Here is a 19,943-nt window from a genome sequence, read left to right as displayed (position 1 = left end):
CAAAACACATTTGACCATGATGACGGAAAATGGAATTTACGTTCGTGAAGTTGCTATTATTACAGCACTCCAAATTGAATCAATTAGCCCTGCTCGGCGAACCTTCAAAATATTGTAGATCGACCTTCTTTAGCAGGTATCCCTACAACCGACAAGAACAAAGGCAGGCAAACTTGCTATGGCTTCTTTCACATCCCCAGTCTCGACCCTTGTGTGACCCAAATAAAGCGGACGTTCCAGGAACCATTAGAAGGCTTCCTAGGAATGTATGCAACATGGTTAAGGATAAACGAGCACGAATGGGAAGAGTGTCTTCAACGACTTCCAACTATTATTACGAGGCGCAGAAGGAGGGTGAAAAGGCGAAGAAAGGGGGAGGAATATATGCCCGGATGTAATACATGCTCATTCCATTCCATGTACTTCACGCGCAGTAATTTCCTCCACAAACGGATCTCGATGTAAAGCTTCTTACAATTCACCACATCGAATCCACGCTCGACGAATTAAATTAATATAGAAATCCGGCAAGCTAAAAGTATCGTTAAAAAAGACAATTAATTCCTGAAAAATTAAAGTTCAAGTTCCACAATTATCCAAGTTCGCTACCCTCATTTTTTTCAACTACATTTATAGTATATAGAACGTGAAAATAATTTGCAATGCCGGAGACGCAAGCGTAGGTATTCAGATAAATATTCTTGTATTTCAAGTATACGTTACACGCAAAGAGTCCTGTATGGTATAAAGAATATGGACAGAGACAAAAATGCTCTTCCAGGAGTCAGGTTAGATTTGAGCAGCAAAGAAAGTAGAGACTTCCTCTAGAGTGTGACATACGAAGGAGAAGATCGGTGATGGTATGTGTTGGGAACGATAAGAACCGCGGCGTGTGTTAAAGAAAAGAGAAGATGAGAAGAAGTGACGGCGATGAGGAAAAGGGGCGCGGAGAAGAGCAAGGAGACGTGAAGAAATGCGGTGCTTCTGCTTCTGATCCTCGTGGCCTCATTCTACCTTTCGTGCTCTTTTGTACGAACATTTATTTTCCAGCGCAGGTACGTGCATGTAAGAGCGAGAAAGGAACAGAGAGAGAGAGAGAGAGAGGCTGAGGGAGATGCTTTGGTGGAAATTTGAACCATGTATCTTTTTGATACCCATATGGGGGATGTCAAAAAAGAGATGAGAGCTCGTGAAACCGCATCTGAAGTATACATTTTTACAGCAACGCGTGCTCAATATAAAAAAAAAATGATCATCTCTAGGTCAAATCACCCCAAATGGTCCTAATTTGCACTGACCTCTTTTTATTTATGTATTTTGAAACCGAAATATGGAATGAATGTTAACATTTGTGTGGGTGTTCGAATATCTTTGCATGCATGAAAATGGTTTCGATGGCACCACAAAGGTATAGAAGATTTGAGTCGGTCCGTCATCTCGACGTTTTCACGCGATCGAATACAGGGTGTGCGAAACATTGCCTCTCCATTTCTTGTATCCCTCTCTTCCGCAAGCGCGAATACAAGCCAAGAGACACGAAGTCCGAGGTTATATGCAGGGTTTCATACGTTGAAAACACAGGAACGAGGACAATTCGCATGCCGGAGAACATCCTTACCAGTGGCACACGTCGACTCTCTTTTGTACACGTGTTGCACATTTCTTTCCTTTTCTCTCTCTCTCTCTCTCTCTCTCTCTCTCTCTCTCTCTCTCTCTCTTTCTCTCTCTCTCTTTCTTCCGTATATTCTTATTTTCGCTGTAGCCTTGCTCTTGTTCGCTTGCTCGAAAAAAAGAACAAGAAGAGCGAAAAGATAAGACCGGATATTTCTTGTCTTGTAAGAGCTGCACACCTTTACATATGTATTTTCGAGCATCTTTTCACCGAAAGACATCTCGTAACACGCGACTATATGTAGACAAATTTAAGCCCAATAAGACCATCTCACCATACAGAAAAATTTGTCACCAAAGCTGAAAAAATGTCCCAAACGCGCAAGATAAAATAAAAAAGTAACGAGGATAAAGCTATGTACACGATTTCTTCACTGTCTGCTTCAGAACCATCCATATTATTTTATTTTTTTTTCATATTTTCATCCCTACCTAGATTATAGATAAAATTAGTAGCCTTAAGAATTTGATAGTTGTATAAATTCTGATATGTGATTGAAACTCAGGAGACACCTTCTTTTTTCTCTTTCCTCCTTCTATCGGCCTTTTTTAACTCCATCGGTAGAATAAGGCGTGTCATTTACATAGATAAATCGTCGGGATTGCGGAGCTGGATATAATAGAAAAATCCTCCCGAAAGTATCTTTTAGCAGAAACTCGTAAACGCGTGAGCCCGAGAGCAAATGGAGTTTCTTGATACGGCGTGATACCGGGAAAAAAGTCAGTTGAAACTTAAACTCAGTTGAAAAAAGTTTAAAGTCAGTTGAAAATAATGTAGGATGAAAAAAATATCACAAAATTTTCCACAAATTATTGAATTTAATATTCATTTTTACGAAATGAATAAAAATGAATAAAAAATGAATATATAACACCGGTGTGTTTCGTGGATACGAATACATCTTATATCCAAAATACACGTATGTCCTCGAGAACCCCAAAAGATACATGTTCGAGATGTAAAGGTATAGAACGACGTAAAATGAATCCTCCATTAATTGGTACTTTGCTCCAGTCGTAAAAGACCGGATCGGTGGTCGGGTCGATCGAGAAAACGAAGAATCCCCGGAAAAAAGGTTTCACGTACTACCGAGCGGGAGGAAATCTTTCCGCTCAATCTAAACAGACCTCTTTCCGAAATCCATAAAAAAGGAGCTAATAAAATGAAGAGAGATGTGAAAAAGATGGGTAACTTTGAAATAACGCATAAAAATGAAAGCTCTGGAGAATCGAAAAATTCAATGTAGTACAATATAGTACAACACAATCAGTGAGATTCCATTTAATCGTCTATAACAATTTACGAATTATCGAGTTCCATTCCCCTCGAGTTTTTTTTTTTTTTTTTTTCTTTTCTTTTTTATTATTTCGGAACATGAAAAAGCGTAAAAAAAACGAGTATAATGAAAAAAAATTGTGTCACTCGCAACTTTCGTTCGAGTGCAAATAGTTTCAACGAATCACCTGGTCCATATACACATCCAATACACGATATATGCACATCATATATATCTGTATCTCGTTGCGTGGCGTTGCGCGAGGTAGATTATCGATGAAACGGACACGAGAGAGCGATGCGTGATAAAAGAACAGGAAAAAGAGTGAAAAAATAGTGGATAGACAGCTCGACGCAAAACTCGAGCGAGTTTTTCACATTCGCACGCGGTCTTCATGGAAAATAAAATAAATTATTGACGAACTATCCCAGCACTTTGCTCGTCCACAAGCGATGGAACACCATCTGTTTTCACTGTATATATCACGTGCATGATTGACACACGTCTCTTGGTAAATATAATATTTCCGCAAGGTATCCACGTAGAATGAAAAAGCCCTTTGCAGAGCGCCTGCTCGTTCGGCGCTCTCGATCATTCGTTTGCAACAAGTAGCATGATTATTCCATTCTCAGATAGACTTGAAACGCGAACGTCAACCGAGTCCATGTCCTCTGTTTTCACACCGAGCCTATATTTATGATCACGTCGCAAACGTCCCTGATATCGAATTCACGGAATCTGATAAATGAAAAAAAAAACCTCATGCACAACACGCTCTCGTATCTCGTGGAGTCTCTGTTTATCTGTGTCAATGATTTCACGAAGCAGTCTCGTTCGCACGCGGAAAAAAGAAGCTCGCCATGATATCAAGCACGGGTTCCGCGAGATCGCGTGACCATTGAATAGTGCCTCATTGCCTGCTTCCGGTGTTTATTTCGATCATGACGGTACATGTTCCACATCGACAAATGAAAATATTTTTATTATTCAAAGGTAGAGGTAAGAGTAGGTTTCTCAACTATATTCGACCACGATTTCGTCTCATTTTCTCCCCGAATCTGTAATGTTCTTTTCGATCGAATATGCTTGTTTGATGAATAAATCTTACACGCGATTTATCTTTTTCGAAACGTTACAAACGGTCCTCCATTAATCGTAAATTATTGTGCGGCATAAGTAATACGAATATCACGATTCGAGACAACGAAAACCGTTGAAAAGACTGCATTTGAACCGAGTTGCTCTACCCCGGAGATTTGATATGCGAGGATGCATGTGTTGCAAGATATGCTTCGAATTCGCTATACTCGCGGACTCGATAATGTGCGTAGAACGATCTCAATATATACGCTGATACGAGTATAGATGAAAACACGTAAAAGGAAGAAAATAATATATTTAAAACGCTCCATAAATATACCTATATAATGTGGAATTCAGCGTGTAATATATAGCGAGCCACGAATCATAGTTTCCGATCAAATGCGCTTTCTCTTTCGACTCGCGTAATACACGACTCGCTACTATTATCCAAGTCATAGCCGTGAATCCGGTGGTACAATTCTCGCGCGATAGAGCACGTGCTTATGGATTATCTCGAGCGCAAGACCATCAAAACTCATATGTATATGGCCGTATAGTTATAACATCAACCATAACGGAGTCTATATATATATATGAAATAAATATGAGAGTAGAAGATGAACGATAAAAGAGCACGTTGAAAACCTTCGCTTTCCGTACTTCTCCGGTGAATCTAATATCGGATCGCCAGTAAGTACTTTAGCGAGGTAATTGGTGCAATACCCTCTAGATACATGGAAGGAATGGAGTCGGTGTAAATCGGCGTATTGCCGTCTGCACTTCGAGTCAAGTGAATTTTGCTCGTGAACAATCGTTCTTCCTTAAATAGCGTGAAGCCGTATTTTTGTTAAAAGTTTTTGTTGAAACTTCCACTTGCATTGTTTTCAAGGCTTTTAAGTGTTTCTTTTCGAACACTCAGCAGATGTTGATTCGTTTTTTTTTCAATGATTTACAATGATAAAAAAAAGTCATTGCAACAATGAAATGTGCTGGCATTACGGGATGCCAATGAAATATATGATTGTCAAAAGGTTAAAAACGCTCGAATGAACGAAATATAGTTTTAAATCATATTACAGAATCGATTCTCTCCGAAAACATTGCAGTTGAATGAAGAATTCTTCCAATAACATCAATTTCTATTGAATCGATAACTTTTTTTCTCAGTGCAAAAGCGGGAAACAACTCTTGAGTGTATTATGCAACGAAACGTCTCTACCCCTCAAAAATTTGAAACTCCAATCTGATATACAAATTGTCATGTCGTTACACTGACGAATCTCCATTCGGAATTATTTCAACCAACATTCAGAGCTCTTTCTAATTGAATACAAAATAAGAAACAGTTGAATACGGATTTTGAGAAGTTCGTATTGTTCCTGGATGCACACGATGGTTACGGTAAAATTGAAAAGACAAATATTTCAACATATAGCGAAGTTAATAATGCAAGAAAGATGTATTAAATTTTGTTGTAAGTGCGAACGTGCTAACGCGCACTTCGCGCCTTTTCCTCGAGAATGCGAGAACTCTATGGCAGACATGATGCAAAACAATTATGCTCGCAGTGAGTATTTACGACTCGTCGCGCATTGTGTGTAAAACACGCGCCACCAACTCTGTGCGAAGGGCAAACGTCACGCTGAAATGCAACCCCTGGTGAGCACCAATGTCGAGGCAACCCTTTTGCAATCTCGTTTTTTATGTTCTGCTTTTTGTTTTACCTTGTCCCCGCGACACCAGGTTGTAACGTATCACGGTATATAGGTGTGCGAGTATGCGAAGGATACGTATTACTCATATACGTTTCGCATTATAATCGCTATGGCGTATCGAATTGGCGCGTATTGCCAGTCACAAACGAATGTGCGAGAGAAAGCTCTACGATGAAATCGATTACAGAACATAAAAGCTTTATAATACGATTGCCAGGACGAAATCCATCGATATAGAATAAATCTTGATGGGAGAATCCTCATTGTTGATTGTTCAATAGCGCGTTCTAAATGCTGGTTAATGAAAAAAGTTAATGTCCTCATAAAACTTCATATTACGGAATACCAAGATAAAATCCGTTTTTTTTACAAGCGATTTAACGATAAATGATAAAACTTCGATCCCACCTCTCGTTGGCTATTATCAAGGTTGATTTTGAAAGGCGAACGCAGTGAACTTTTGTTTCCTTCATAGCGCGACTAAAATTCAACACAACTGCAGTATCTTGCGAAAAAAGCGATATAAGTGACAATGTAGAGTGAGCGAAGAGCTATGAACACAAAGTGTAGAATGTATTTCAAAGAAACAAAAGAGCCGAGAAAGAGAGTACCAAGGGGAAAGAAAGAGTAATAATAAAGATAAATAAAAAGAATCTGGCGTTCAAGACCACGACGGGAGCAGAGTTGTTCGCCTCCATCAAGTCGAAAGAGAATAAAAATCGTAAGCCCAAATGGAACACACATTGCAGTATATATTTGCGACAGACTCATATACAAACGTGCACATAAGGGTGTGTTTGTAGGTTATAACACGCGTGACTCGTGAGGACTCACGCAAAAGCAACTAACGCGTCGAGGCGTTACGGGTCCCTTGATGCAGTCAAGGCTCAAATTAAATTTTAATAAAGCCCCATAGGGGTGTGCGTCTCTCTCTCTCTCTCTCTCTCTCTCTCTCTCTCTCTCCCCGTCTCACACTCTATCAGGTCGGACCAGACCCAAGCGTACACAAAACGAAGAGACAGAAACACAAAAAATATTTTAAAAGTATCAAAGAGATTCTTTACGAGCAAACAATGCTTATATGGATGCTTGGACGACGAGAGACAAAGCGTTCAACCACAGGCAAAACTTTTTCATACGTTTCTCCAGCCACTCATCTGTCATACACATACTCACACATACACATATACGAGTATCAATGCCAAACGCAAGCGTTTCGGCTGGATAATTATATCGAGGCGGCGAACTGGAATCTTCGTGACAAAAACTTGCCTCTGCGAGAATTCTCGCTGACGGCGAAGGGTTATCCATCTGAACGAGGGCGAAAGCTGCTTGTTCTCTCCTGTACAGTTTCTGATTTCTCCTGGCCTCGATGTGACTTTTCACATATTTGTTCTACTGCATACCAAGTCGTCCACATTTTTTATCGTTCCTCTATGGCTTTTCAATTTGATTCACACTGTGCTTCATTATTATCGACATGTTTTTGCATGTCTTTCAGATCTCGAGAAACTACGATCTCCCTCGAGTGGGATCTCCTTATGACCACAAGGCTTCCACGTCAATCGATCTCTTCACCGTGTTACCACTTTCTACTTTTTCCTACTATTCTGTGTTCTCTCCCTCTCGCCCTATTCGACTCGCTATCTTCCTTTCAAGTTCGATTTCTGGGGTCGTACGACGAACGATTTTCAAGTTTATTTTTTTAAGTAAATTCATAATTTATATTTTTGCGGCTTCTCTCGTTATGAGACTGCAATAAATTCTACAAAATAAAACGACTCCTTTGAAAATATTGCGCATCTTCCTTGACATTACGGATCTGTGATGACTGGACCAATCTAATCGACGAACTCTACGAACAAATGATGTACGTTACTCCAATGGAATACAGAAATTAACTAGAAGCTGCTTACACCCATTGAAAAAGCCGGTTCCGCCCGATGATGTCTTTTTCTTTCTTCGTTTCTGTCGTATGAGTCGCATCATAGCGCCGAAAAAAAAGGTTACAGAAAGGGAGATAGTAAACGAGATCGTAGAGTTGGATTTGAAAAGGAAGAAGAGTGAAAGAGCGAGAAACGGAGCTTCTGGATGACCAGCGGCGAGTTGTGAGCGTACCGAGAGAGAGAGAGAGAGAGAGAGAGAGAGAGAGAGAGAGAGAGAGAGAGAGAGAGAGAGAGAGAGAGAGAGAGAGAGAGAGAGCGAGAGTACATCAGAAGTTATTGCGGAAGACCTACAAGAGAGCAGAAGCCGAAGCGGCGCACGATTCGAGATCTTGATTGAGCCGTTCCCGGGGTGGCTTGCCGCAGGAAAGCTCCTTATCCGTCCGTAACGTCGCTTCTCATTCTCTCCTTTCCTCTCGCCGTTCTCTTTCTCTCCTTCTCGCTTTTCTTGCTCTTCTCCTCGACACTGCGCGTGTTCGCGGCACGTTTCTTGGTGGAAAATCTATCGCGAATGCAGCAAATGAGAAGGTTCTTCAAAAGGAACTTTCAGACACCGTGTGACGGATGCATCGCGGCAAAAAAATATAATTGTCGTACTCTTATAAAAGATTTATAAAATAAACTTTCGCAGAATTCTCTAAGTGAAACTGTATTAACATATTAAGAAATATTCGTTCATTTGAATATAAAAAATTTCTAAACTCACATTTTTGCTCGATTTTTCTCTTTCGGATTCCTCCAATTTTTTTCGGTATTCTTACACCATGCAGCTATCAATATCACATCTGCCTTTGCGGTTAGATAGTCCGGTGATATTCGTGGGTATTAAGGCAACCGCGAAAAAGAGCGAAAGAGAGAGATGAAAGATGATGGGAAATACGCATTTTCTTTATCTTTAACACACTAAGCCAAGCGCACGAGAAGGACTGGGTTTTGTTTGTACGCTTCTGTTGCTAAGAAGAAGCCGGGCAAGGGCAAAGAAATAGATTCCGATGGGCTCTCCTCTTTTACTCCATCTTCATTTTACAAGAGGATCGAATCCGTCGTCGACCTTGTGGAAATTCAATCCATTTGTACACGCGGTTAGAGATTCTCCGTCGAATACGAGTATCGACTAACAAGAAACCTTTATACAGAGCGAAAAGGAGGCTTCGACGAGATGTAAAAAAATAGGCATTCGCCAAAATTTGTTATTGTAATACATAATATTTTGAAGTAAAATACCTGAAAAAAAACAGTGTTTGTCAATTCATAAGGAATATCGACACGTTGAGTTTATTCCAGTATATAAAAAGCAATGATACTGATTTATACTCGCAAAACAACCTCTGTATATAATGATACTAACGAAATATTAATTCTTGTTCCAGGACCGCCATGTAAAGGGCATGAGTAGAGATCCTCAGATGGATTCGAGTCAGGATTATCACCTTCTTATCGGCTATGAAAATAAAACTCATACGGTTCTACGATTCAGTCGCGAATACGACACCTGTGATCCCCGCGATCTCAAGATCACGGTAAGTCCATTTAACGTCTCCTTTATAATACCAAAAAAAGATTTTAATCTAATGAAAAATTAAAACTCTCCATGTCGTTCCCTGATAAAATGTGCGTTCAGCGTAATGCAGTTCTGTGAGAATCCACATATTTGAAGTACCCTTAAACAATAAATGCTTTTACCATTGTTCAATACGTAATATAATGCCGATCAACATGTATGTCCCAAATGAAGTGCTCTACCTATGCGACCTCGTAAACCCCGCAATATACAGGTGTCGCATAAGCAGATAAATTGTACCTCATTTATTGAAATATCGATTCGAATTATAGTCGTGAACGAGTGCATCCATTCTTGATGGCTTATTGTCGAATACTAGCTGGCTTTACCGGTGTTCAATGACTTTGTAGGTGCTTTTGGTCGTGCCATATAGATCGTGGATATTTAGTAGACCGTACGATATTCCGTTTCTCATTGGACACAAGCGTTTAATCACTTGGGAGTAATCCGATGATGCGTCATTCACTCTCCCAGCTATCACCAATAATCCTGACGTCATCCAAGAGTCCGCATGTGCTGTCCCTTTATGTATATTACTTGTAAATTTATAGTCTTATTCAACGCAGCGGCGAACCCATTAAACAAAAATGCCTTTAAACTAGAGGTACTGAAATCGTTGCAGGGAATCGAATATTTTGATAAATGTTATCATTGAGATCGCTACGATAATTAAAAACCATAATGAAAACGTTAGATAATAAACTGAACTCATCAAAATTTAATCATCTCCCAGCCTACACATTCCAATTCAACTTAAACCTTTTATTCTCAACGCCATTTGATTTCAATTTCATTAATTCGATCGCACACATATATTACTCTGTGCTTTTGATTAGAGACGGTTTTAATATCGAATATTAGTTACTGTTATTCAATCGACGCTCACTCGATGATAAAATATGTAGTCTATCAATATCTGGCTTCACGAGTAATCGTGTGAATCAAAAAGTAAAAAAATCTATCGGACACCTACCAAATGCCTGCTCCCAGTGCGTATAAAAATACACTCTATTTTTTTTTTTTTTTTTTTTCAACCACGTCATTATACGTCTGCGTTATGCGTAATGTAGAAAAGCAAAGTGACTATGCACTGTAATACGTGTGTAGTGTGTATACATATATACGGATCATCGCTACTATATATAATATCGCGTGACTCGGCGTGGATGAGAAGATGGTGTTGAGACTCGATAAAAATCGACATTTCAAAGGTTCACTCGCCTTTGAACGGAAGAATAGTATATACATTACAATTATGAATATATCATATTATTTTGCTGTATCCATTCAATGCGGTACACTAATTGTTATTGATATATCAAAAAAGTCCAATCGAAAACGACGAGCGAAGCTATTCATTATTCTTCCTCATTCTTATACAAAAATGCAAACCTCGCTCTATGATTCTCTTATTCTCTTTCTCTCTTCGGTCTGTTCGCTTCGATTATTTTATTAGATCTTCGATTTATGTACGTTATCGTTGAAGAGAATACACTGCATTTCCATTAATTAATTAGTAACATCCGGTTGATCCGTTCTTAAACCGCAGTTCACGTGGTCACCAGAACATCTCAAGTTTTTAAAACGAAATACCCGTTTCATATCTCACTCTTTCTTAGTCTTTCTCTTTTTCATACACCACAAACTTTGGTAACCCGAGACTCGAGAGAGAATTCCTATACAGCTGATCCCGATCTCGGGGATCTCGAGACTGAAGGAACGTTGGTTTTGGTCTTGCAGTTAATACCATACACATATATATTCGAGCGTATATAGAGGTCCAGAAAAGATCGTTTGATATACACACCCTTTTATCCTCGGCAATAGTGAACACTTTGAAAATGCTTCGTCGCAGTTGAGTCATCAATGTGACAGAGAGATAGCGCGGTGGAGAGGCCACGAAGATAGAGAGAAACCGTGATAGAAGGAGACTGAAAAATGTATATAAAATGAACGTTCAGGACTCTGAGATTTTATCTCAGCCACGACAAACGATGGAACTTCGTACATATTTATATACATATACATATATACATATATATGATATATGGATACAACGTGGGTTTTCCGAAGAGTTAATCCAATCGCATGGAGTATCAAGCAACTTTGCGCTTCAAACTTATAACTATATCTCCTTGAAAAGTGAAACATTCATGACATTGTTGAAAGTTGTGAATCTGTATGAAATAATATGCTTCTCAGGTCTCGAATATTATATAGATTTGACCTTTGAAATATCGCATTTGTTTCATGAGGGTACTTCTCTTTATCGAATCTTGATATTATACACATTTTTCACGAAATAACCCTTTTGAAAGGGTCAAAGGATTTTCAAAGGGTCACATTGGCATTGGGATTGACTGTATGCTCTAATCCTCTCGCCGAGCGTCGAATATTTTCAATATTTAAAAGTTCGAGTTATGGCACATTTATAATGTAAATTTGATTCATGAATTTATACGCTTATGCAATAATTTAACATGAAAATATACAGACATATTATTTGTTAATAATTTCAACTAAAGTTTCTAATGGGTAACGAACTTTCTTCTCAATGCTCAGCTCGTATCTTGATAAAACGTATAAAAAAGAAAAATCCAACTCGAGCTTAGTAGATGCGTATTTCTGCAAAGTTGAATGATTAAGTACAGTTAAGTAACTGTTAATTAGTGCGAGATCGTGTGGCAAGACATCGAAGAGAAAAAGGAAGAAAATTGGCGTAGGGTGAATAAATAGACAGAGCGAAGGCAAAGGGAGAATCATAGATAGAAAGAGACAAAGAGAAAGAGCGAGATTGTTAGTTTACAGTTGAAGCGACTGTGGGTGTTATCAGATTGGCAGAGTACTTGGATTCAAGGTGTGCGGGATGGTAAAAGGGTAGAAGAGTCGTCTATCGGAAAGATAAAAGGAAATTGAAGTAACTCTGGTTGTCTGTGGACAAGGCAAAGGCGCGCGGGTGCGATGCTTTTCCAACGATCCAGGCGTTAGTATATAAGAGCTCCTTTTCTAACCCTTCTCCGCTCCACCCTCTCTTCGTTTTCTCTCGGTCTTCCTATCAGCATAAGATGGTCACGCAAGCCACGCGGGTGGTGCGCGCAATAGCGTTATCGACGTCGCTAACTCACGGTGAATTCTTCAACTTTAAATTACTCGTATCGATCCACCTTCAGTCTTTGTCGGTTCAACATCCACGTAAGCTTGTACATACACGTGCATCTAAATAAATACGTCATAACTTTTCTTCCTGCGTAATCTTTATTGCTGCATCAATTCTTTTACGTCAATTTTACCTTGAGGTATACGCTTTTGAAAGTTTTTTTTGCACATAGAATTTATTATTTTTCTTGCTCCCCTAGCCGAAAGTACGCACTTTCCGGCCGCATTTCAGGCCGGGAAGAGCATTTTTCGTGGCCGGCTAACTCGGCTAACTTCAGTGTGCTCTGACGATATTTTTGCGGCCGGTGATCCTTTAACATTTCGATATATGAATGTGAAGCCTGTATTCGTTGCCATGATTTTGTTTATTCGTTGCCAAGCATCATTATTATTTGCTTCAAGCGGTCGCGTATAGCGTAGCTTTTATGATTCATGTTATGCGCTATACTGCCATAAACCCGGACGAATAACATACATTTGGGTTTGTTTGGGTTTGTTTGGGTTTGTTCGTTCAGATGCGAAAACAGAAAATAATGTAACCGAACTAATAAAATGAATATGGTCGTCCGGAATAATGTTGTATTTCCAAATTCCAGGTTCATAGGAAAGCACATATTCATATAAATTGTCAAGTATAGCGGGAAATATTCATATATAAAAATTGTTAACTATCATGGGACTTTGAATCAGACATGTATCAACGAATTATTTATTTGTACTAATAATATTGTTGTATCATTGTGTGATATTTTGTGTGTGTTTTTTTACTTTTTGTTTATGTTTTTAATGCCTGCCCCGACCAGCAAAACCTCGGCTTCGCCTCGGTCCTGCAAAAGTCGGGCGGGCATCCCCCCCCCCCCCCCCTCCTCGCAATTGCTAGTAATTATTGAACGTACTTTCGGCTACGGGATCAAGAAAAATAGTATACAACCCACGGCCCAAATGTTAGATGCCCTGGCATGTGCGACATGAAGGCCTCGGCTTCGCCTCGGCCTTCATATAGCACATGCCAGGAAATCCAACTTTCGGGCCTAGGGTCGTAATATACTATTTTTGATCAGATTATTTTTTGTAGACGTATTAACGATTCTAGTTAATCTGTTTGAATTCTCACTTGAAATGATTGTCCTCACTCCGATATGGTCTTTATAATTCAGTGATTAAATTACGTAATGTCCTCAACTATGTTTACATCAAATTTCGTAAATGTTTTCTCTTACATACACTGTGTGAAAAAAAAGGCATTGCGCAAGTCTTTTTAGTCGAAAATTAGAATAATTTCTAGAGAGCCGCACAAATCGGCCATCTCCATTTGCGCGCATACGAGATACATGACCCGTTACGTACCTGAGAGTACAGAGCACCATCGCTATCTCCTTCGCCCTTTCTACTCTCTTGAGCACTTATACACGAAGATTCATATAAACCGTATGGCCCAAGCGCAATTCCATTTCACAAGAGATTCCTTGCCGTGGTGTTATTTGTTCGCCCTTGTATACATAGCCAGCATCGATGTCTATATACCTACTTGAATAAAATGAATGTTCGTACGTAGCGAAGCTGCTTCTTCTTCTTCTTTCTCTTTTTCTTTTGGAGGATATCGCCTCGCGAAGCTAAGGAAGAGTCGAAAAAATACATGAGTGGAAAAAGGAATGAGCGAAGCGAATACGTATATTTGTATTTTGAATCTACGTATATATATTCGCATTTACAAACGAGAAAAAGGAAGTGAGAAGAAAGTGAGAGAAAGAGAGAAGAAGGAGATAGAGAACGGGGGGAAGATAAAAATGTGCATGAAATTGGACGACATCGAATACCCAGAAACATGTAAGGTCCCACCGCGTTCCTTTTAAATTCAAAAGTATACCTTCCACCAATGAGAATCTGCAAGAAATTACTAGTATCTACAAATACGCTTTTGAAATAAAACTGAAAAGATCTTGATTTTTTTATTCAAATCGTAACACCTTTGTTTCGACGCTGATTCATTAGAATAACTTGAGCTTTACACTGGAATCTACACGTCCAATAGTAAGCGAAAAGCGTTACATTTTTATTGTTGAAACTTACGAGCGATAGTTTAAAGTATTTTTACCAGTTCCTGCAATGCTCACAGTATAAATTATTTCGAGACAGCAGGTTCACCATGAAAAGGAACACAATAAGTGCGCTCTCAAATCTTTGATTCCTTCTGGATCTATAAGACTTTATGTTGTAAATTTTTTCCATGAAAGATGATTCATTTTTCTTCGAAAAAGAATTGAGTGAATATAACTCGGTGGTCCATATTTGAGCCAATTTCCATGTATCACTCTATGTACAGAGCTTCCTCACATTTCACGTGGTTAGAGATTCTATATATATATACATATCATAGAAGATATGGTGCAGCAGGTGAGCCAGTATACGGAGATCGGTGTGTCTTGCAGTTGGGATTGGTTGGCTGACCTGGTTCTACTATTTCATTCCCCGTTCTACCTATCGTACCGACGGTATCTAGCTTAGCCTCCCCGCTTTCCAAAGGCTCTCATATACGTACCTCGAAGCTAGAAATCTGGGGGGATACAGAGGAGGGAAAAATACGAGGGCTAGGAAGAATAAAAGCCTGAATGAGTGACGAGAGAAACGAGAGTTTCGAAGAAAATCGCACTGGGAAAACAGATGAACTTCGTGACCGAATGAAATGTTTGATTTTTTTTACAACCGCTGTACATGCATACAGAATATTCTCAAGAGTATTGTACCTGAGGTTAATCGATTCCATTTGATGTCTGATAAGTGTTGTAAGAAAAAACTTAGCGTCCGTTGGATCGACTAGAATGAACAAGGGAAAAGCTATCACTTTGATATGGTTAAAAAAAATTAGAAGTAAATCTAAAAAAAAACTGAATTCACAGGATGAGTTGCTCGAACGTTCTCACCAAAGAATTTAACGATTCGTGTATATGTTTCTCGTGTATTCTCGCGTATACGTTTGTTCGAACTAGTACATATTTGCACCAACATACGTGGCAAATGGAAGAATGAAAGAAGAATGGAAAAACGGAATTCTTCATTTGGGTTGATAAAAATAGATGTATACTGGAATATGTGTGGGTATATCCAGGTTGAAAGGAAATTTAATAATGGTTGCAAATGCATCTGATAAAAAATAATTTAGTTCTCTTGTCTTCATATTGCTAGGAGCACTTCTATCTCCATTTGATTTGTTGGAAACAGCATCGTTTTGCCCGAGAGGAAAAGGCAAAAAATGTATATGCACAAGCCAGTTAGGAAAGAATTTATTTTCATTTTTTTCTGCAAGCCCGATAACGATCGGACGAGGAGAAAGAAGAAGAAATAGAAGGAGGGTTATCGACTGTGCTGAATAACGAGACGACGGAAAAGCGTCGTCCTTGTTATATACACCCTTTGCCATCAGTTTCATGGAAAAGAAGAACTCGTGACGAAGTTGGGTTCACCATCAGGAGTTTTGGAAGCAGGAGTTTTGTAAACCCACCTTCTACCCCCACTTCTTCCGCTTATCAAAGAACACATCCAAGAAACTCGTAACGTTTCGTTTTCTTCTCTCTTCTCGCTACACTTTGAAGTTGCACTATTGCAGGACTTGTAAACCGTCTCTTCCTTTCTCTTCTGATCGTCTTCGCGAAGAATTAATGACAGTTTCGCGTAAAGCTCGACGACGAGGTATCTCAAGAACTCACCCCTGAGAGACTTCCGATCGGTTGAAAACTTGACTAACTTTTACGCGACGCTTGCGATCGAAGGGTAGGTTGAAAGGAGCGGGATGTCAGGGATTTAATGGATAACTGTAGTGCTCGATACTCGAATCGAAAATCACGTTTCAGTAAATGGCTGTTAAATGTTTTCCACGCGAACCGAGACCTTTTCCGAGTAATCAGAAATCGACTTCGCCTCAGGTTAAATAGTTTCTCTTTCCTACCAATCCTACCCAAAATATTCAAATGAAAATATTGCTTTCGTTTCCAACCAAAATTTTTTATCTCTTTTCAATCATCCTTTTGCATTTCGTTATCACTGCGAATAACAGTTTTTCAGACTATTATCTCTTTTCGCTCATTGTATTCGAATCGCTGATACCTGTTTACCGTTCATTGATGATGCAGTGATCCATGAAATTTATCGATGCTATAGAACAACGTGCTCGTTCGGTCTCATCGAAACTTACGATCTTTCTCTCACTCCAGCTTTCTCTCTGTCTCTTTCACTTCACTATACTCTGGCATACCCGCTGATATTAAATTCACTATCGAGGCTAAGCTAGACGATATATATCGTTCGGTGGCTATTCCGGAACAAGCCTTCCAGGATTAGGCGAAGATTAAGGGTGCACCAAAATATGCGGTACATGCCCTGGGGATATGCACATGTGCTGACGCATTGGAAACGTTCGATGCTGCCTCTTAAATATATGTGCATACATGTGAATGCCTTTTGTCATATCACGTCCAAGATATCACGTTATACTTCTCAATGCCAATGGAATAGTACATCGTGTATGCTTTTCTTTTATTCGATACTTTGATACTCGATCCGCAGAAGACACGTCTCGTAAAACCTAAGCGGATTCCCGCCGGAATTTTGTAGCCGACGCAGCATATGACTTCCCATATTCGATACAAAATAAGTAAATAGAACATCGTATGTTTTCGTTCCGAGGCTCAATCGTAATGGAATAGGTTATTCATAGGTATGCGATGAATTGCAAGAGAAGATTTGCAAACATTCACTACTCCGAACTTCAAATCAAAAACCAATCTGAATTTCACAATAGGAAGTTTCTTCGTGTACATTTGCATTTTATAAGTGACGTTAGATTATAGTGCACCGAATGTATGACGTGCTAGCTTCCATAATTGGGATGTTCAAGATTATATCGATCGATGCGATGGGTGGTCCTTCAAAATTTAGAGTTATCAAACAGAAGTACATCGGTGATTAGCGTTTTTATACCAAAAGACGTAGCGGAAAGATTTGAAAACAGCTTCTGTTCACATGCAAAAAGCGCAAGAGAATTGAAGCTTGTAGTAGATATTTCAATCTATCACCGGTACGATGAAGATAAAAGACTCAAAATTCAGAAGACTTTTCTAGTCACCGAGAATAATTAGTATAACAAAAAGCTTGCCAAAGTTTGGAAACCTCATGGTAAATTATGTCTCCATTTGATAAATCTCATTATCTTGATGGCTCAATGAGCCAGAAGCCATTTGCGATGCAAACGCGTACCTTGGATGGACATATTCTCAATATCTATTTCTTCTTAGTTACATTACAGTAATAAATAAAGTCAAAGTTTGATTAAATTTAAACATTTTATAGAAGAGAAGTTTTGGGTTCGAAGCATACGATAGAAAGTTCATGAAAACGAACACTAGCCCTCGACAAGTTTTGATCCCATGTGCGCGTTTATGGAGTTTAATGCACGGATAGCAGAAAGCTCAAAAACCTCATAAAGATGTAGTAAATCATGTAACACATGAAATATGTGCTATATATGTGCTAATTCATTAGTGATATCAACGGAGTATGTTGACAAATTGGCCTGAGAGATTTTGGACATGGAAATTATCGACCTTCTATGGTAGATATGATACGAAGCCAAAGGGACTCTCCCATACTTCTGCTTCATGAGAAATATGGTCATCAATTGATCGTCGGTTCACTATTTCCTTTCTTGACATATTTGGCGTATAGTTTGTAATGTGCCAGAGTACTAGCGAGTAAAGGTTACAATGAATTTAAAACGCAACAGTACTTTTCCCGTTCATTCATGTAAAAAATAACTATATGGATACTTGATCTCATACCTGTTTGTCAGTTACCCATAGAGCACAAACTTTGTATGGAAATTGTTGCAGCACCACTCGATTTACTAGCATTGGTCTTTCGTGGACAGCGAATATTCTTACTTTTAGAGTTCCTATACCCTCGTGCAATCGCGAGTTGTTTACATATAAATAATAGTATACATTTTTCCATTCGGTCTCTTTCAGTGCCCCTTTCACTGAGTCACCAAGTACAATTTCTGATCTTCCGACAATTCCGTCAAAGTTGAAAAGTCTTTTGACCCTTTATTCCATGTCGTATTTCGATTTTATGCATATGGTCATGACATATAAATCCTATCTCAGATGGTTCTTCCTTTCTTCAAACCTTTAAAATATATCAAAGTTCGATTTGCGTATTTCTTTGAATGTTTTCAACAAACGAATGTTGTTTGCCGCGAAAACTTATTGCTTTCTTGCTTTGATGCAACGATATGCGCGAAAATACTCGTGCACATTGACACACGAAGTAGTGAGAATACATAAAGCATGATAGGTAATGTAGGTTTTTCGTTCAAGAATATAGAGCGAATATAAATATTTATAGAAACGGATCAAAGGAGGAGGGAGAATGCGAGAAAGGCGAGCCAGGATCACCCGGTTGGAGAGGAACTAAAAAAAGATCGTTCAAGAACGTTTCTGTGAGGCAGAAAAGGGAGGCAAATAAGGGTGGGACCATCGAACAGGGTTTAGCTATGTGTATAGATATACATTCATAGCCGTCGTACACTTTGTGTATATATGTGACTGGCAAATTTCCCACTGGAATTGCTGGACTCTTCCTATCTATAGGGAAAAATGCAATTTTTTTAAGGGTTTGAAGAATTCACACAGGTCCAGTCGGAATCCTATTTTTATTGTCTATCCCCTGACATCCTGTGGATAACTTCTTTTTTATCATGCTGAGATATACGTGGCCTCGTGAAAAAAAACAAACCCTCATGTGTCGATCAGAGGTAAAGATTTTTTATTGAAAATGCCACCTTTGTGTGTGTGTGTGTCTGTGTGTGTGTGTGTGTAGCTATTTGAAACTCAACTAAAAGTTTTTCGGTTGCACCGAAATAATATTGAACCAATATTGTTTATTGGTAATAATGAATATAAATTTGTAATTAACAATAATTGTCACAAGAATTTAAAAAATCGTATAAATATGTTTGTTTCTCGAAGAACGCTGGAAATACTGGTATCCAATGAGTCTTAACATGAGTTAATATTCCCACGGAGTCCGTAACAGGAGGTGCCAATTTCATCGTTGTTCCCACCATTCTTTGATACGCAGAAATATTCTTAAAACGATTAATCGATTTCGTTTGAGTTACTAATAACAATGATTAGGCCGCTAGCATTGATGCTTAAGCTCGTTCGAGTTAAATTCTAACTACACTGAGGGATATCACATACATTTAATATGCCTCTTGTATTACGGCTATACAACGTTGACCAATTTTATCGTGTTGCCGTTAGACATGCAAATTAGTTGCATACAAAATAAGTTAATGGAAAACGGAAGCGATCGCGTTCGGGCCCGGCTATAAGCTTGCTCGGTTACCATAAGTTCGGCTACCGGGGTTGAAAAAGTGAGAAAAAAGACGAAACACAAAGAGACAAAGAGACTCTTTCTTCTATACACAAGTGAACGGTGTAGCCATAGAAAAACAGCTAGGTTAGAAAAGAGATAAGAAAAA

General features: G+C 39.0%; 1 protein-coding gene across 1 annotated transcript in view; it reads left to right on the top strand.

Moving 5' to 3' along the window:
• Positions 1-19,943, top strand: part of olf413 (DBH like monooxygenase olf413) — a 161,319-nt gene that overhangs the window by 120,188 nt on the left and 21,188 nt on the right. Inside the window, exon 3 of the mRNA XM_043422091.1 lies at positions 9,060-9,209. Coding sequence (XP_043278026.1) covers positions 9,060-9,209 — 150 coding nt within the window. The remainder of the gene's footprint in view (positions 1-9,059; positions 9,210-19,943) is intronic.

Source organism: Venturia canescens, chromosome 1, assembly GCF_019457755.1.
Source record: "Venturia canescens isolate UGA chromosome 1, ASM1945775v1, whole genome shotgun sequence".
Taxonomy (NCBI): Eukaryota; Metazoa; Arthropoda; class Insecta; order Hymenoptera; family Ichneumonidae; genus Venturia; species Venturia canescens.
Note: the sequence above shows the minus strand (reverse complement) of the source record. Positions and strands in the feature narration are given on the sequence as shown.